Consider the following 19,775-nt stretch of genomic DNA (forward strand, 5'->3'; position numbering starts at 1 on the left):
GACAAAGGAGATATTTACTTGTGATGATAGACGTTTACAGAATGTCCTGCTTGATGCAGCTGGACGAATACATGAATCATGTGCTCATGAATCACTTTGAAAAAACTATAAACTGTCTCTTACCTGTGCTGTGATATCGTGAAAACACTCTACAGATAATGCTACTAAAAGGTTTTTTATATGAGGAGGAATTTGCTTCTTGTAGACTTGAGTCTTGAAATAGTATTACATGTTCTGCAGTCCTGTTTGATATCCTTCCCAGAATATTTTAGACATTCTAAGGAGAGAGGAAGAGAGATGTACTGCAACTAAAACATAATGCAATGAAGAGCCAAAAGACCTAAACTGCAGCTCTCAGTATAACAAGCTGCTCAACAAAAAAAAAAATGTTATTTTTTAATGTTATTTAATGTTATTTAATGTTACTTTTATATATTCACAACCATGAAGATCAAATAATGCTACTCTTTATTATAGCAACAGCTTGGAGGGTTTACATGTAATCTGGCATCCCTTGACACTTTCCTAAGAATTCACTCACCCAATCACTCGAGCAGAGAACACAGTGCTAGCATGCACGGTCCACAACCTCCTCTATCCACTTTATACACTCACTCATTTTCACTGTTGTATTTGTATTTTTTGATTGCTAGACTTCATATCAGATTCAGAGTCAGAATACTTTATTAATCCCTGAGGAGAAATTAGGTAATAGTGACAATCGTGGTAATTGTAGCAAAGACACTAGCTATTGTGGATAATCCTAAACCAAATAAACAATACTTCTATGGACAAAAAAAGAGTATACAGCTCACTGTCCTTGTAAAAAAAACATATCATGGTTCTTGGATGGCAAGTTGTTAGGTTGCCAAACTACTGAAGAAAGAGTTATCTGTTCTTCTACTGTTACATAATGAGGTAAATGTGAGGATTTTGGACTGACAGAGCAACAAAACACCTTGAAATGCTGCATAATATGGAGAATTATGATGGTCAAAGTATGCTATTTCTGTAACTTTTAACATGTCACTTTGCTTCACTTGTTTGGAAGAGGACTGAGACAGAAGTATCAGACAAACTCATGTGACTGGTGGCTGTACAAATTTCAGTGGACTTTCAACTGACAAGTGGGTGTTTTACATTTAGACATGACAGTGAAAGAAAGAGAAGACAATTTCACATGTTTTTACAGTCCAAACACTTACAACTTTAGAGTGCTTTTAAACGGGATATCTCTTCAGTTTTAAAGACCTTCATTAATCCCACATGTTTATCCATCCACATGCATGTTGTAGACAGTCTGGCACTATACATTCTGCACATCCTTGTATCTTCATGTGCCAGTGTGTGAGTAAATAGGTCACTGTTGATGCATCTTCAAATTTTATCATGACTAACTCCCTGTGATCAACTGCGACTAAGAAAAATAAAGAGATTCTATTTTTGAGTCAATTGGGTTTTAGAATAAATGATGCCTCAAATTGTATGTCTGTTTATTTTTTCATTGGTAAGGTTTTTACACCTGGATTACACATTTGTCCTTTAATTATAGCAGAGTAGGTCAGACTGCTGTGTGGGACAGAAAGGGAGACAAGGCTGCCGGAGGGTGTGAAGTCAAGAAGCTAATGCAGTTAGCGACTAACGCAGTGTGTGAGAGGATTATGTGCATTGACAGGCAGTAGAGAAGCAAGGTGCATGGGATGTGACAACACTGCTTCAGTGTGTGTGGTTTGTGTGTATGTTTATGTGTGAAGCGGGTGGCTGATAGGTCCTGCAGGTGTCCTTATATCTCACACACACATCCACACACACAGCTTCTTGTGCCACCTTTCTTCTCCCTCTATCCTCCTTTCCTTTGTTTGTATCCAAAGCCATTATGTCATTCTATCTTCCACACCTCCTTTTCCTAGCCTGAAAACAACCCTGTGTTTGTCTGTCTGGAGAGACCAAAATAAGACTGAGGCAAACCCTCTGTGGCTATGTTAATCCTCCTCTAACTTTCTCCTGACCTTCTTCACGTCAGTGTTTATTAGCTTTTGTTGGTGAGATTAAGGCATGGAGTAACAGTGAAGGATTTTTGACTATCCTCAATATTTTGTTCCCTTCAATTTGCATTTTCAGCTGTCACAGTTTTACTACTGAGCCAAGCAGGGAGCCTGTGTTTAGTTCCCACTTGCATGGATTGGAACAGTCACTTCTTGTCAAATCAACATGTGAAGATAGCAAGTGCATATTTCAAAGTGCAGGGAAGAGAATTAGGATGCAGAGTCAGTAGTTGCCCCCTATTTGATATGTTTCCTCTCTGTGGCAATTCACTCTAGGAGCTCAACGACAAACCACTGACTTTTGAGAGCTAAAGCTCCAATTTAGGATTTAAAAAGTTGTCAAAGGGAGGCGGATCAGCACCTCACATGCTCAAACATAGATACATTACCTGCTGACAAAACCTCCCACATGTATACACAAAGGTACGTAACAATGATGAGGAAGAAATGCACATCTAAACCACCAAACCTAAACAGACACACAGGAACACTGACACAAACACACCACACATGCACACCTATGTCCATGAGAATACAATAGACGGCATGCACATGCATGGTCAAAGACACGCATATGCAGAGACACACACCTCTATGTGGCAGAAACATGAGTACAGATGAAAGCTTTCTGCTTACAGAGAGAAGACAGCAGTGAAGAAGGAATTATGCTTTTTTTTTTTTCCCCCAGCGCAGGGATTAAGGTCCCATCATGAATATTTAGAAGAGATTTAAGCACCATTTCTACCAAATCACTTCTTCAAGTAAATCAGGATGACAGTATGACTTCATCAAATAATACAGTACAAAGATTGTGATGTGCTGAACTACAACAAAGAGTTACAGTGTTTCATATAAAATAAATGTGATGTCACACAATAAAATCATTGCAAAGATTGGGATATGTTAGTCAATTTTCCAATAGTGACTGTGTTTCCGATATGTTCATGGTATAGTTCAATAGTTTGGCTGGTCCCAAGTCTGTTGTAAGTAAAAGACAGTTTAGGCAGGATCCTGTCCATTGCACATAACATCTGACGATCCTAAAACATGACCGAACAGATAAATATCTCTCAGTATACCGCTAGCTTTGTCATGTTTGGAGAAGGCAAGAAGTAGGAGACTGGGGTTTGGCGTCGGGGTGGAGCTAGAGGAAAGGTCATGAGGTCACCAAAATCGACAGGGTTCATACCCCAGGGAGCTTGAAAGTGCTTTCCCAATTCTGTGACAATCCAGCCAATAGATTTTGAGATATCAAATTTGACCTTGAGGCATGAGGGTGGAGCAAAAGAAAGGGTCACAAGGTCACCTAAATCAAGAGGAATCTTCTTTTGTGGAGCATGATTGCATTCCCCAATCATGACAATCTGCTGATTAGTGATATCTCCGATGCAAATTTGACATTTTGGCTTACGAGTGGCACTAAAGGAAATGAGGTCACCAAAATTGACAGGGTTCATCCTCTGGGGATTATGATCATCCAAATTTACAGCAATCTGCGAAGAAGATTATGAAATATATTACGATGGAGTAAAGTGTTGAAGGGATAGACAGACAGATATGGCCATCCTTGAGGCCTGCCAGTGGGAGAAAAAAACAACCCCCCCCCCAAAAAAAGACCTTTCTTATGTAATCATGACCACATTCAGACTGTATGGTGTTCAATATCTCTCTCCTTTTCCTTCCCTGAGCACGCAATGTACTGTGCGTATAGATTTATAATGTATAAACCATAATGTTCAAGGTCTTTGGTTGGTTTGTCTCTACGTGGGCAGAAACACAGCATGTACTAGTTTGGAGATTTACTTCTGCATCATGTACACAAGTCTCTACCTTGGTCTCTCTTGGGTGCTGCATCTTTTAACACTTGTTTCCCCACAACTGCTTCCCTCCCTGTCAGGGTAATACAGAGGTACAGCTGGCAGAGTTAGGCTCTAGGGGAGTAGGGACAGGTGTGTATGTGTGTGTGTGTGTATGTGTGTGTGTGTGTGTGTGTGTGTGTGTGTGTGGTGTACACTAAGAAAAGGACAGGACGATCCCTTGAATGTCTCTCTGTATCTCCTAGAAAAGGACATATGCTGAGAGGGAGGAGTTATTCACTACATTTCTCTCTCATTCTCACTCTCCACCTCCGCGACTACAACTCGCTGAGTCTAAGTAGGGCAGCCTGCCCCATATAGAGACTCACTACAAACAGACACACATACAATGACAGAGAGGAGATCGGACAGGTCAGGTTGATCCCTAGAGGATACAGTATAGATGGTACAGGAGGAAAAACAATTTTTCCTAAAGTAACTCTGCTGAGATAGAACTTGGTCCACAAGGACTTATAGTGTTGAGAGGGATTTTCATGTTACAGTTTCGAGGTATGTGTTTAGGCAGGGTTCATGTAATCCAGAATAATGGAAATTCTAGCAAATGTATGTGTGAGTTTCTTTGTTGCTGCTATCGCCATTTACTTGGTGCTCCATTTAAATGTATCTGCTTTAATGGAAGAACGCAACATTTGTCTGCAATTCTGGGTACAAAGATAGAAAATACATACAGTGAGCAACCATCTTCAGAGAAAGCAGTGGGACCTTTATTTTCACCTTTTCAATTCGATGTGCTTTTAAGCTGTAGCGAGAAGCCAAAATGATTACTGGTTTCTTTCTGCTTTCTTTCCAAAAAGGGAAAGGATAATAAAAAATTTGTAACCAAAGAAATGCATTCCTTTTAGAAGCCTTCTGTCTGCAATAAAAAATCATTTCCCGGCAGAACACGCTAATCTCTAAGCTTTACACTGTACTAAAAACCCACCGCCTCCAAAGGTTACAGACAGAATGACTAAGCGTCTCATTCTCTTAGAAGCCACTGTGAAAAGATGTAAGAGCATCTGAAAGATGAAATGACAGTGCGCGTAATATAAGAGGCTGTGAGGCAAAGAAACTGGAAAGAAACAAAAGAGGAAAATGCAGCAGTTACAGATTAAACAAGAGCTTTAGTTCAGGTTCATTAGAAAGAGAATAAGATCCCCAAAGCCAGTTAAGTGTGTGTTATATGAGTTTATTAGCACAAGGTGCAGGTGCACAAACACACTGAGAGGCAAGTCTATAAAAAGGACAATCTATGAAAAATACTATTTGGACTGATATCTCGAACAAACAGACAAATTTTACAAATGAATTCACAAGAAGCAGAGACTGATTTTTAGCCCTTTGTGGCACATATTTGATCTTGTTGTGAGCAGGAAAAACATTACATTGCCCATGGTATCTACTGGTATTTGTTTGGCAGAAGGAAGTGTAGTCAGTACAGAGACCATCCTTCAAACAGATGACACAGTTTCCAGTCCCCATGTCAGCAAGCATCCACCCTGCTGAAGTGCCCTTAAGCAAGACACTGCATCTCTACCAGCTCAAGGAACACCATACTGTAACGGACCCTGACCTCAGACCTCACTGGAGGGGGACAAGAGAAAAGAGAATTTCTTTTTGGAGATCAACTAAGAGTCACAACATCCTAATTATTTTCTGTCTGTTTTTACAGCCATGAGAAGATCAGATGTGTGCCACAAAACGTTAAGAGTCAGAGGCTGTGTTGGTGAAAACATGACGTGCACACAAATGCTTAAGTTATACCTTGAAATTTTGTCTGTTATTTGGTTTGGTCAATAACTTGTCAAGCAAAAAAAAAAAAAAAAAAAAAAAAAAAAATGTTTGTCTTTTAGCTGAAACTGCATGTTAGCACTGTAAGTCAAAATAATCCAGTGGGCCTCAATCACAGTCTTCTTAAGTTGTTTTTGAGACAATGCTTACCAAAACAAAACAAAACAACAAAAAACAACTATGTGGAACAAGTGCAGCCCGTCAAATCTGTGCATGCCCTCCCTTGGGACTAACTGTTTATAAACTGAATGTACGTGCCTCTTGATGCTGATCAGCAAAGGTTGGGCGCACAAAAGACATGAAGACGTAAGGATCGTGGGCAAACACAAATCACTAAAGGAAAGGTGGAGAAACCATAGCAAAAAGAACCGAGAAGAAAACTTTGTTGGGTCTTTTTGACACAGATGGGTCATTGTTAGGAGCAAGAGAAAATGAGAGAAAGTGTAAACAGTGGAATAACAGCGAAAGACTAAAAAGCCTGTAAAGATTTACTTTATTGTTTTGCAAGAATAACTATCTAGAATAACTAAATAGATCTATTTATGCAACAAATGTGTATTGCTACCAAGCACATGTATATTTTGTGTTTATCAGAGAACAAATTCACATTCTGTGAATGAGGCCCACTGGAAATATACATGTTAACATACAAGTGTCACAGATTCAGTGGATTTATAAGTAACATAAATTATAATATATTAACAAACACACAGCACTGTTAAGTAAGTAAACATATAAAAATCAATCAGCACAGAAAAACATCTGTGGAGCAGAGGTAACTACATATTAGTGAAAGGGAACAAAAGGCAACAAACAAAAACTGTGGGACATCAATTTGACATTTTTTAAACCAATGATTGTCCACTGAGCATATGGCTTTCTACAGTAGAGCATATATTTGATTTTCTATCAGTTTGATTGGTGTTAGACCAGGGAATGGTGCAGATCAGAAAGAGTCCAGATAAATCCAGAGTTTTGGGGGAGAGGGAGCAACTTCACAAAGATTTGAAGTGTTAAAAAGCATTTCATTAAAAAAGCTAGTTGGGTTTGGACAGATAAACACAGTCCTGATCAGAAGTGTGTATGTGTGTGTGTGTGTGTGTGTGTGTGTGTGTGTGTGCGCGTGCGTGTGTGTGTCCTGGGTGTCGGGTGTTGAAGGATCAGGCTTGCAGCGTTGGCAACTCAGTTTGAAAGGATTCAGACAGGGCTGGCAATGACAGGGGGACAAGAGCTGGCGGTTTTATGATGTCTGTGTCTGTCTCGGTTTGTGTGTGTGTGTGTGTGTATGTGTGTGTGTGTGTGTGTGTGTGTGTGTGTGTGTGTGTGTGTGTGTGTGTGTGCATGCATGAGCGTGTGTCTGAGGGCATGAACTCATGAACGCTGTCCTGTCTGCTTCAGTAGTGAAAAAAAGAGTTGGGGAGAGAGCTAAAAAGTAACATCTGGAGGTGTGTAAGTTTTTATTTTAATTCAGTCTGTTAAAGCATACTTGTCAATGTTATATAAACCTGTGCTGACTTGTATAGATTATTCTGATAATTCCTATTAATATATTGGATTGGTTTACCAAGAAAATCGCTTCTGTCATGCTAAAAATAAATAAATAAATAAATTAAAAAAAAAAAAAAATTCTGATTATATAAGATCAGATAGACATAGACACAGATAAGCATTTTGTTTGACAATGTTGAAATATTACAATTTTTGGAAGGAGAAGGGAATACAGAACATGAACTGAATTTCAACCATGACTAAACTGAATGAAAAGATATGCCTATATTCAAATACAGTGTGTGGAGCTGCTACGTCTAACCGTTGCGTGCCAGAGAAATGCGGTTTATCCAGCTGAATGAATCACAGTGCTTACTTGGAGGAACAGCGTGTGCTAAAACCCCAAAGTCAGGGCGCCACAGCATGGCTTTGTGTGTATGTGTGTGTATGTGTGTGTAATATTAACAGTGTGTATGTTCTGTCATGGGTGAAAAGTTGTATGATCTCTCCTCCTCAACTGTACACTCTCTCCTTCAGGAGGTAGAGGAGGGAGGGGTGTGTTCATAGATTTGTGTGTGTGTGTGTGTGTGTGTGTGTGTGTGTGGAGCCAAGTGAGAGGGAAGTGGTGCAGAGAAGCGGAAGCACAGCTGATTGACAGTCGGCATGGCGATGGAGGCGGGTTCTAGTCCTCTGAAGCATGGGGATTGGGAAGGGAGGAGAAGAGAAATAATGGAGGGAAGAGGAAAGGTAAAAAGGTGGAAAGAAGAGGACAAGTAAAAGAGGATGGGAAATAAAATGAGTATAAACATAAGTAAAGTAAAAGAGAGATGGAGGAAAAAAGATCAAAGAGCACAGCATGGATAGAGATTGTTGTTTATTGGGAAGAAGGGATAAGGGAAGAAAAGAAAGAGAGCAGGTTAGTGAAGCTCTTACAAAACCCACTACAATACATCTAACAACTGTCAAGTATGGGCAAAAAAACTACCAGAAAACTTTCAAACACTTGACCGACATGAGAAGCGCTTGTTCTGTCTCATCTTGATGGGATCATGTCTGGTGTTGAGGCCTTTTAAGAGCCTGGCAGGACCAAACAAGCGCGCCTTGGACAGGTCAAATATTTGAAGAGGTGTTCTGTGACTGTGTTCTTTACTTTGCTATGCAGTTGTGCCATGCGATAAAGCCATCATGCAGCATCTCCACAAATGCGCACGCACGCACATGCACGCACACACACACATCTGCATTTGTTCTGTCAGTATTCAGCTTACGTTCTCAATTCTGTGACCCAGTTACTACTTATACCGCCTGCGTCCTCTCCCCGGGGTCTGCTGGAATAACAATGATGAATGGATTCGATGCACCTAGACAAGGCCAGATGCTCCGTTGACTAAAGCAGACCCATTGCACACTGAGCTATCGTGGGTGTGCTCCATTATACATAATACATATAATACTGCACTCTTCCGTTGCTCCTTACTCATTACTACTATACTATAAAATAACTGGTGAAAAAAGATGCACAACATGAGAATTAAAGGTTCAAATATTGAGAGATTACCACAACTGAAGCGAGGAGGATGTCCTCGCAGCAGGACAGTTTATTGAGTGTAAGTACGCAGTCTCAAAGATAACAGGAAGTTGCACCACACTTTGAAAACTATAGTATTCTTGCAGGAACTAATACCTTACTGTCAGGTTACTGTAGGCTCGCCCAGGGGATTTCAAACGTTTTCACGTTCTGGACCCCAGAATTGACTTTCATTAAGACAAAGACCCCGATTTGATGTGATTTTGATCCGTGGACATCGATATGAAAACTTACTATGGGTTTGTGTTAGGTATTAAACTGTTTCAAAGTGGTGTGATTAAAACATAATGTTAAAACGATCACTCATACATTCTTTTGTACAGTAATGACTTCTGGTGAATTAAATTATAGTGAAATTAAACCATTCATCATTTTGTTGAGAACCACCTGAAAGCACTTAAAAAAACCACTGAATGTCCCCAGACCTGACTGGGCTAATCTACTGTGTTTGGCCCAAACAAATTGTTGGAGCAATTTAAAACATGAAATAAATTAATGGTGAATTTGCCGCATTCTTAGGGAAAAAACATCAATTTCCTCCTGCAACATAGAACCACACACTTCAATTTCTCTACTGATGCATCCCCGTTTATCCACTAATATATTTCTCTCTCTCTTTCACAGATAAACACACTCATACCCAGAGTGTTCTGTAACCATGGTTACAGAGGCTAACCATGCCATGCGAGCAGTCAAACAGCCAGACGGCCATGCAGTGAGCATGCCAACACAGACGACTGATTTGCATACACTCCGCCCACTGTCACCCAACAACCATCCGCGCTGTTGCTTCAGCTCATCTCAGCGGGCCACATAGATGGCAGTCTGCTGGTTGGGTGGTGATATCCTTCCCACAGTGCAAGGCGTCTGAGCGACAACATTAACCTGCCAGTTTGGGGATGATTGGTCAGAGTTGGAATGACGCCTAAACAGGAGACTTCTGTCTGTAACAAGAGCTCTTCTAAAGCCCCTTTCATAGATACAGTCTTTCCCTAAAATGTTCAGGAACACTTCACCTCCACAGAGTCATGTGTGAATGGGAGCAGGGATCGATGTTCAGGGAGATCTGTGCCGCCAATGACCACCTCAACATTTCAGAGAAAAAGCTGGTAAGGCTGTGTTGTGAATGAAAGCAGTAGCAATGCAAGGAAGGAAACTTGAAGGGTTAGGTCTGTCTGACAAAAGCTGCTTTTTCACATGGAGTGAGTGATCCCATCACAATACTCTGTTGATAATGTATCTGAATCCGCAAGTTTATTTATGGTTGCCTTGCTTTGCGACTGATTTGATAACTGCAAAACAAGTTCTTCTTTTTTCAAGAATGGCTGGAAACTGGACATATTCAGAAATAAGGGAGCTCTTCTCAGTCCATACAGAGGATGAAATTGATTGGCAGCTGTCTGGAACAGTCAGAGATGCTGTAGCGTACGAGAAAATAACAGCAATTCTATGTGAGTGTTGCGTAATGAGGCAGAAGAGTCAAATCTTAAGTTCTTTGCCCCATCTATTCTGGCACTGCCATGGCATGTGTGAAAAGGTGGAACACAGAACTATTCCTGAATGTAGCTGCATATCTGACTTTTGAAACTCACTCGCTGTGCCTGAAAGGTTATCCCAATAATTTACTGGGAACTATGTGTGAAAGAGGCTTAACAGAGTCACATTTTCTCTCATTGCCAGTGATATTTGTTCGCAGCCAGCATGTTTTTTAAAAGACTAACAAAACAGAGCTTGGTTTCCTTCCAAAGTGATTAAAGCTATTACATTTCAGGACCACCTACCTAACACTCAGTTATAATCTGCTTTAAATCTTAAAAATATAACGTCATCCTGTCCCCTTCCCTTCAAGACAGAACTGAATTAAATCATGTAATCAATAAGCTTTCACAAAGACTCACTGTCTATTTCATGGATGGGGGAGGCATTCCTAATATTTTTGTGCAACACGGACAGACATACCAGACACAGACTTGATATAACAGCATTCAGCTCACAGCGAGTGTTGATTTCAGGCCCTGCTGCCATCTTCTTAGCAATGCCAAGGTAATGTCAGCATGTTTAATGGCCAGAGTGTGCCATTATCACAGACCACAAAACAAGCGTGCCAAGGCTGTGCATGCATATTTTTCAGCTAAAGTCAATTCACTTTCAACAGGATGTGGGCTGTATTACACTTCAAAATGTGAAACACTTCAATCATGTTGCCTTTATTCTATTCAGATGACTGAGTTTTAGTTCAGTTACTAAAGTGCTTGCGCGTTTGCTCCCGTGTCATTTGGTTTGATATAAATTGGTTATTATTATAAGTAGCAGTAGTATTTGCGGTTGCAGTAATGCTGAAATTATTCTTGTGGATGAGATGAGATGTGAAGGTGAATTGACTCCAACCGTGATACATGATTATGTACAACATGCTGTACTGAGTTGATATGCACACTTGTGGGAATTGTGTGTTGCCAGTGGAACAGACTCTGCATACTAATTCCTCTCCCCCATGCAAAATCCTCCCTCTGCCATGACATGCACAGCATCTCTCAGCTTTGAAATGGAAAGACTATGTGATGACAAGATGAAAAGTATAAACCGAGAAACGAAAGAAGTGTGTTAAGGCTGAGACAACAGAGAGAAGACGCTGGACTATTCTTAGAAATACAGAAAGACAGAAAATCAGAACGGATTTTCCAAAATGGAACCACATGGAAATGCATACATATCAGCACACACTCACGCACCAAAAGGAGTGTCTCTCTTAGACTATTTCAGTACAGGCAGATAGCCAGAGGGGAAGAGGGTTTGTTCATTAGCCATAATTAATAATCCTCTCCACAAAGCTGTGTCTCCATTCTACAGTTAATTACCTCCAATATGATAACACTGAGATAAAATTATACCAATCTATTCCCAGAATAGGCAACAATAGGACCACTTAGTACAAAGGGCACATTGGTAATTGAGTTTCAATGGGCTTGTTGTTATCCCATTTATTAAAAGTTCTTCAGCAGATGTAATCTGGGGAAATCCGGTGAGAAAAGAAGCTATCTGGAGTCAATATGTTTGCAGCGATCTCCCGTTGTCAATGAGCTTTCATATTCATGAAATGATTACGCACAGACACCGTTCTGCATCTGACAAGTGGTTGAAAATGATGTCGCCCCTGATGCACTGGCTGTTTTCATGTTGAGCTGAGTCCTACGCAACATTTGTTGGTATGGCAAAGAACAGCTCAGACTCAAACCTTCACAGTGACAGTGAATCAGTGATTTTAGGACTTTCTAATTTCTGCCTCCTTGAGTGTAAACATGTGGGCTGAGCATAAATCAGTCTATCAGCTGTCATTCATAATGTACAGACCTCGCTAAGCAAAAGGAAAGGGAGGTGAAAAGCATACAGTTTGTCATGGAGCAGTCTTTTTCCACTGCTGATCCTTGCAAAGCAAGGATGTGACCGGTGTGTGTGACAGCAAATTCAAATAAGGAGCCAGACATTTTTTAATCCTTCCCATCTACCTCTTCCTATATTTATCATTATGTCCTAGGCTCAAGCTTTTCAGTTTACATCCCCAATCTGCTGAGTTCAGAGGAAATTAAACCTATTATTTAAGAGAAGAAACCTCCTGGGAAACACACTGAACTGAACAGAACTGAGGCGAGGAACAAGAAGAAAGTAAATGAGATCAAAAGAAAAGTAGTAAAATAAAAGTGAAAGCCATGATTGGTGGATGAGGATGACCAAGCCGACCGAAAGCAGAGGGAAATTGTGGCGAATCTCTTACCAGGCTTTTGTGCCCCCTGAGCCTCCTTCTCTCCATTCTCCAATGCAGCACCCGTGTCTGCGCACATACAAACACATACACACAGACACACATACACACACAACAGGCAAGCAAACACATTACTTCCCTTCCAACTGCTAACAGCTTGATGAGACAGAAAATCAAACTGCATATTGTATCGATTTATACAGCGGAAATATGACAGTCTGTGCCTATTACTGTTTGGCTGAAATGAAATGGAATTCACTAAACCTGATGCTTCAGTGTGTTTAAAGGGCAGCACATCAGGGTGTACATGCCCTCGGCGTTGTCTGCTGTCTGTTCCCTTGCTTTCCCCCCTGTTTTCCCCCTCGCTCCCCCCCACCCGAGTGTGCCAGTTAATACCAGTACAGTCCAGTATGGGTCAGTCTGGGGCAGACAGAGGGCAGCAGACACGACAGGGCAGCAGATACTGGGTGGTGTCGGCCCAGGATGCCAAAGGAGGCGCGACACGGTATGACTCCAATCATCCTGCTGCTGAATCACTGAGCTTTATTTATCTGGTACACACACGCAGAGTCCACACACATGCAAGGAAGTAAACAGGCACACAACACACAAACAGCATACAAGCACAGACACACACACACACACACACACATGAACCAAGACTTTGCTGCTGTAAGTACACACACAAATGCATTCATACACATAGACAAATATACACACATTTACTATTGCAAGACCAAGACCAAGACCTCCTCCTCCAGTTAGTACACGCATAGAAACACACACAGAAGTGCATAAACAAGTAAACACACACAAGGTATGACTCATTTATGTCCACACACATGAACAGCAACATGGGACTCAACAACGATCAACGCCAAGAACGCAGGACACACATCACACACATCACACACATGCACACACACAAACACGTACACGCATGCACACACACACACACACGTCAAGCACTATGACAAACACATCAGCTGTACATAAATGTGCAACGGGACTACAAAAAAATTAAATAAAAAAGATCCAAAAGTGCTTCCTCTGTGTTCTGCATGTGCTGACAGGGGACAATAACTTGCCGACTGCCTGCCGCTCGGCATGTCAGCATGTCTGCATTTGTCCGGATGCACTTAGTGTGCCACAGTTGATCACTGGCAACACCACCCACGGCCCGTCCTGCAGCCGGCTGTCACTGAAGACTGCCCACCCACAGTCTGACTGTCTGGCCAACGCGTCTGGGTGACGGAAAAAGGCCTGAGAGCTGAGTCACCCCGCAATTCACTGTCACTTCACTGATTCGCTCAGCTGTTTATTTTTATTTGTGAATCTATACATGTATCTGTCAATCTAAGCTACATGTCCATTTATCTTGAAATCTATCTCCTTTTCTATGTCTATAGGCGTCAAGAGGTATTTCTGCATCATCAATCATTAAAAATATTTTTATATCTAATCTTGGAAGAAATGATAAAGAAGGTAAGTTGAAATGACATATGCCATTTGGTGGATGCCTTGAACCAAAAATGCCTTGCAGTAGCAGGCATGTGTTTATTTTTAGTCTGTCTGCCCCCAGTGGGAATTGAACCCCTAACCCTTGTGGTGTTAGAGCCATGTTCTACCCACTCAACTACAGAGGAGCAGTTTTTCCTCATTACTATGCTAATTGAAAGTTGAAGAGCTCTGAGCTTACCACACCATTAAACACAGTCTCCACTGCCTGCAAGCAGATAGGAATGACTCTTTGATCGATTTGGAATGACAACCAGTGTCCTGTACCAGGCAGGGAAACCTCAGCGACCAGACAGAATCGCAGATCCAAAATAGTAGTCAGTCTATTGCATCTCACTATAGGATCACCAAAGAATTAGACTGAGGAAGTTTATGTGAAAAACATCATTTGTATAAATGGAGACATCCTAATGAGAAGTCTTGATCCATCATATGATGATGCACCAGCACAGTCAGTAGGTCAGGGAAATAAAAAAAAAATTGTAGTCATTTTTATTAGGGCTGGCCCCTGAAGGCCGATGAGTTAAATCATCAGTCATAGCCCTCCGCAGTCGATGAGGGGTCGATTTGTCATTTTTGAAACATTGACTCGGAGTCAACTCTGAAAATTGTAAGTTGGTTATAGCCCTAGTTTTTACATAAGTAAGTGGTCCATACTGTACCCCTATGATCTTAAATGTTTCAGTGAATATGGGGCTAACAGGCAAGCGTCCCATAAACACCCAGAAATAGAAGAGAGTATACTTGGTACAAACACACATCCTCACCGTACACTGTGATGGGATATGGCATGTGCTTACTATGTGAGCCTCAGCTGATGACACATTTCCAAATTCAAAATGACATCCAAAGTTCACATCCATGCTTATGGACCAACAACCACAAGAGTTTCTATTTTTATTTTTATTTTTTTATTTTTATCCATGATTTAACCCAGGCAACTTGACCAAGGACAAATTCTTATGTACATGACTGGCCTGGGAGGGCAGTGCCATCAGGAGGGTTACTAACATACACTTACACCCTGCAGCCAAGCCTTGGCCACTGAGCAGCTCTGGTGGAGCAGGTGGGGCCGGAGTACCTTGCTCAAAGGTACTTTGATTGGAGTTGCTCTGAATGGGCAGAGCCTGAAAGCTTCTTTTTCCTGCTCAAATTTTACCAGCCAGCTGGGAAATTCAGAGCAGTGACCGCTACTATTCTAGTCTTCAGGCTACTACTGTCCCTGCAGCTGAATGGCACCCCGACAGATCCAAAATGGCAGCCAGTGTCCAGCGGTGCCTGATGCTATCAGTCAGCTATAGGCAGCTGCTGCAGATGTTACATAACCCAGCTTCTCATCGCATTCAGGATTCATTACGGAGATAGAATCAGATGCTAAGGTGCAATGGAAAACAAGATGTTTTTCTAAGAAAGCTATGGCAGAAGACAGATTACAATTACCTGCTGCTGAAAAGCATGATAAATATTGGAAGTTGCCCGGGTTACACAGGGAAACATATGGAGTTTCTTTAAACCCAAGGCTAATTTCACTGGAACATGCATGATCCAAACCTATCAAAACAAGGGTTGGAACTGAATGACCCTCATGTAATAAGCCTTATTAAAGTCATTTTTCCTCAGTGTTATTACATGAAAACATTTCATTTTAGCTATATAGTTTTCAAATTTTATGCCAATTCAGTTAAGTTTTAGTTTTCAGTGTGGCTTTGGTACATATATTTACATATATTACAGTTTCTCAGTTTTAGCTTAGTTTTTATTGCATTTCAGTTTCCTCTTTTAGTGTTTTGGGGGGTTGGCATTTTTAAAAGGTGTAACGGTAATTCAAAACATTTTGTATTTGTATATATATGGTAAAGGCAATGTGAAATACAAACAATACATAAAACACATTTGAAAAACATTTGAAATGCTTTTTAAAAATTAAATAAGCTCTTAGTACATATAGCCAAAAATTACTTGTGTGTTTTGGTATAATTAGGTCACTTATAGTTTTTTCATAGTGGATGATTTTGATTTTTAACTGCGTTTTAGAGGAATGGTATTTAACACCTTTTTTTTTTTTTTTTTTGCCTTAATTTAACTTTAACAGCACTTTGAGTGAATAGTATTCCACAGTCACAAGCAAAGGCCCATGCACAGGCACAAGCTTAAGGTCCCATTAAACATGTAATTTAAGTTTTAAAAATCCTATAAATTCATGTTCTTTATCTTAGCTTATCTATGCTTGTCTTTTATCACTTTTTCAACAGCTGAGTCAGAATAAAAGGAAGAAAGGCAGGCAGGAAGTTGTTGATGGCATTATGGTGCCCAAAAGGTGAAGCTCATTACTTTGGCTGAGTCTGGACAAGACTTGACTCCTGCTCCATTTTTCTTCCCCTTTGCTTTCCTTGCTTCTCTTCCTACTTTTTTCCCCTGCCTACCAAGACTTATCCACACTTCCCTTAATCTGCCACCCCATTTTAACCTGTCCCAGTGTCACTGGTACATATGTGCATAGAAAATGAGTGGACGTGATTGGAAAAAAGGATAAGCCTGGCGCCACTGGGAGACTCCCAGTTAATGACAACTATAACATTCATGTTTTATGTCTCTTCCAACTTAAGCTGTCATAAATGTTCTTGTCTTCTGAGAATAAATACATCTTCTGTTGTCCTATGATCCTTAAGTTCGAGAAGCAAACGCATGGACATTAAAGTCCCTACTTTAACCCAGAACTAAATGATTTTAGATGATTTTTAGAATATAATAATCTTAAACTAACCTGTGCTAAGCCTGAGCAACCTAATCAAGTCGCTAGGCCCAGCCATTTTGCTGTTTTTCACCTCTTATCTCTCTTTGTTATTAAATTCCAGCCCTGCAAGCAGCTCTGACCACTTTTTTGCCTATAGTATAAAACCAGCACTCACACCCCCATTTCAACTTCAACTTCAAAGAGTCTCTGAAACTGCATATTCTGCAGATAGACATATCCAAATTTTGCCCTGACATACTGTATCATTCTCACCTGGCCTGGTGTCATCATTGTCCAGCAGGGGAATGTAGTCCATCTTGCCCACAGTCTCCCCAACCTGGTCGTCAAAGGTCTCGGCCTCCAGCTGAGCCACAAAGTCCCTCTCCACCAGGTCCTCTGTGCCCGACTGGGGAACGCTGTCTGTCAGCGCGTCGCTGAGACTCAGGTCTAACTCCGCCATGGCTGTACACACACAGACAGAGAAACAAACAAGGAAAAAAATAAACAGGTTATATATGAAATGTAAATGTATGTTCACTGGCAGCCAATACAAATTACAGAGGTGTACTCCTAACCCCGCACTGAGCCATATGGGTGTTCGCAGCATCCATCTTGGGCTAGTCAATGTAATTGTCTAAAATCCCATTTTACAGTGATCAGACGCGTCAGCCTCTTGTGAAAATCTAATTAGTTGTGTCTGGAGTATTTTATATGATGTACAGGATCATATACAGAGAGAATGTGAAGTGGAGGGAGGAACATGAAGAGAGGTGGGAGTGAACTGGCAGAGGAGAAACAGAGGATGAAACTGGGGGTGACAGAAGGAAATGGGGTGAGGGATGGAAATGGAGAGGAGATGAGAGGCAAAAGAAGCAACAAGCTGAAATCACATCCGATCCAAGTCCTATGCAATGACAGCATAAAATAAGAAGCTGTACACATTACAGCCTGTTGCATCACTGTATTGTGCCCAGACTGCCTTAACAGTCTCAAACCTACTAATCAGCATGATACACAAAACAACTGAATTCATTTGCTTTTTCTGGCCACAAAAAACTCAAATTTACACTGATCTGAGATGTTTGAGTCCAGATGTGACAAACTCATAAAACCAGCCAGAAGCAGCTTGGTGAGTAAGGAGGCCACCCTTCAGCCAGAGGACGTCAAGCCTTGTAATGTTAAGCATCAATCCTGCTGAAGAGACCTAAAGTGAGACATAAGAAGTCCCACCAGCGCCAGGACTAACCCAGGCCTCTCATCTCCCAGGAAGGAGGGTAAAAAAACTGAATTTTGCTGCAAGGATCTATACAGTACATACATAACATCATTCTTCATGTTGACAAATTACATGTAATGCCACTTTACACCACAAGGAGGCACAGTTTCAGCTAGGCTTACAACACTTGAGAGAAATGAATGATCAATAGAGACACACTCTGTACCCAAACATGGGCACACACGCACACACACACACACACACACACACACACACACACACACACATACACACACAAATACGCACGCACACACACAGGCAGCCATCAGCTGAGCTGGGAAGGCAACTGACCAATGGCCACCAGGGGAATTTGCAGAGTCATGTTGTGTCATCTTCCAACCATAATGCCAGATTATCTTCTCTGCCAGCAGCCGGCCTTTCTCTGCTCTGCCATTCTGTCTGTTTATCTGTTTCATCTCCGTCTTTCCAGATCTCCTTCCATTACCAACGATTCAAAGCACTCTGCTTTTTGCTGCTTTTCGTACTTATCTCTTTCTTTCTCTTCATTTCCTTACTTTCCTCTGCTCTCCTTTCTTTTATCACCTTAAGTACCGCTACTTTCGTTTGGATTAGACCAGTACTGAACCAAGTGCGGGGTTAGGAGTACACCTCTGTAATTTGTATTGGCTGCCAGTGAACATACATTTACATTTCATATATTTAGCTGACGCCTTAACAAAGAGCAGCTTTCAGTGAGCGAGCACCTACAGTAGGTGTTCAGGGTCTTGCTTGAGGAAACAAATACCTGTTCCCATGATCAAATCTGAGACAATCTACTAATGGAACAGTTGTTGTAACCACATCTCTCTGTTAACTTAATATACACTCGAATGCAGACATGAAGGCTTCTTGCTCCTGCTGCAGCAACAACACTGTGTAATAGTGGATCTTGACCTTTTAAGTTGCAGAGCACCAACTTATTCATTACTGGCACGACAACAAACCTCTGCACTTGGGTCTTGATTCTTATATAAGGTTGGATTGTATGTTTGAGCACTGACTTTCAAAGAAGAAAATGTAAAAATAAAATGTTATTATATAGAGATTTTATATATATTATAGGCTTTTTTTCCAGTCTGAGTACAGTTTGAAGAACAGAGCTCACTCAAGGGGAAAAGGTGACATCAGCTAAACAGCTCTAGCCTTATACCTGATGGGCTTTACCTGCTCTCACTGAAGTTACTAAAACACTGGATGTGGACTAACAGTGATCTGGCTGAGACTGAGCTTAAAACAGAAAGTATCTTGTATTACTTCTTTAGGCCCAATCAACTTGCTCAAACAGAGGCAGTCAAACAGCAAATACAGCTCCACAGCCCCATCTGCTGGACTCTCCATTCACTGACTGTGAGGAAACCAGTCGGTACCTTTGTCCCCAACTTTTCAAATTAAGCTTCTGAAAGCTTGAAATTAAATGAGGCCTGCCACACTGCCTGTCATCTAAAGTAATTCCACATCTGTGATAAACCATGGACGTGCAGTTGTGTTCCCATGCTCAGAGGGTTTACAGGACAATCTAATATAGTAGCTTAGCTCGTCCAAAACCATATGCACTCATCATCCAGTCATCCAGTCAGTTCATCTGTGTCATAGTCAGGAAATCATCTGGACAGACAGTGAGTAAATCAGTGAGGATTTCTGCAAGTCAGTCAATCAGCCAGGCAGTAAATCACACAGGAAGTTAGGTAGGCAACATTTAGCACACAGCTCACATGCTTA

At 41.1% G+C, this 19,775-nt stretch overlaps 1 protein-coding gene across 9 annotated transcripts in view; it reads right to left on the reverse strand.

Annotated features, from left to right (window-relative positions):
- LOC115378975 (microtubule-associated protein 4) overlaps positions 1-19,775 on the reverse strand; it is a 127,519-nt gene that overhangs the window by 79,502 nt on the left and 28,242 nt on the right. For 7 of the 9 annotated variants that reach the window (XM_030079591.1, XM_030079588.1, XM_030079593.1 and 4 more), the window contains exons 2-3: positions 17,054-17,242; positions 12,541-12,597 (exon numbers count right to left, since the gene is read on the reverse strand). In XM_030079591.1, coding sequence (XP_029935451.1) covers positions 12,541-12,597; positions 17,054-17,240 — 244 coding nt within the window. In that variant the 5' untranslated portion in view covers positions 17,241-17,242. The remainder of the gene's footprint in view (positions 1-12,540; positions 12,598-17,053; positions 17,243-19,775) is intronic. The other 2 variants (XM_030079592.1, XM_030079587.1) reach the window with 1 other exon arrangement.

The sequence above is a fragment of the Myripristis murdjan genome, chromosome 20 (genome assembly GCF_902150065.1).
Source record: "Myripristis murdjan chromosome 20, fMyrMur1.1, whole genome shotgun sequence".
In the NCBI taxonomy this organism is placed as follows: Eukaryota; Metazoa; Chordata; class Actinopteri; order Holocentriformes; family Holocentridae; genus Myripristis; species Myripristis murdjan.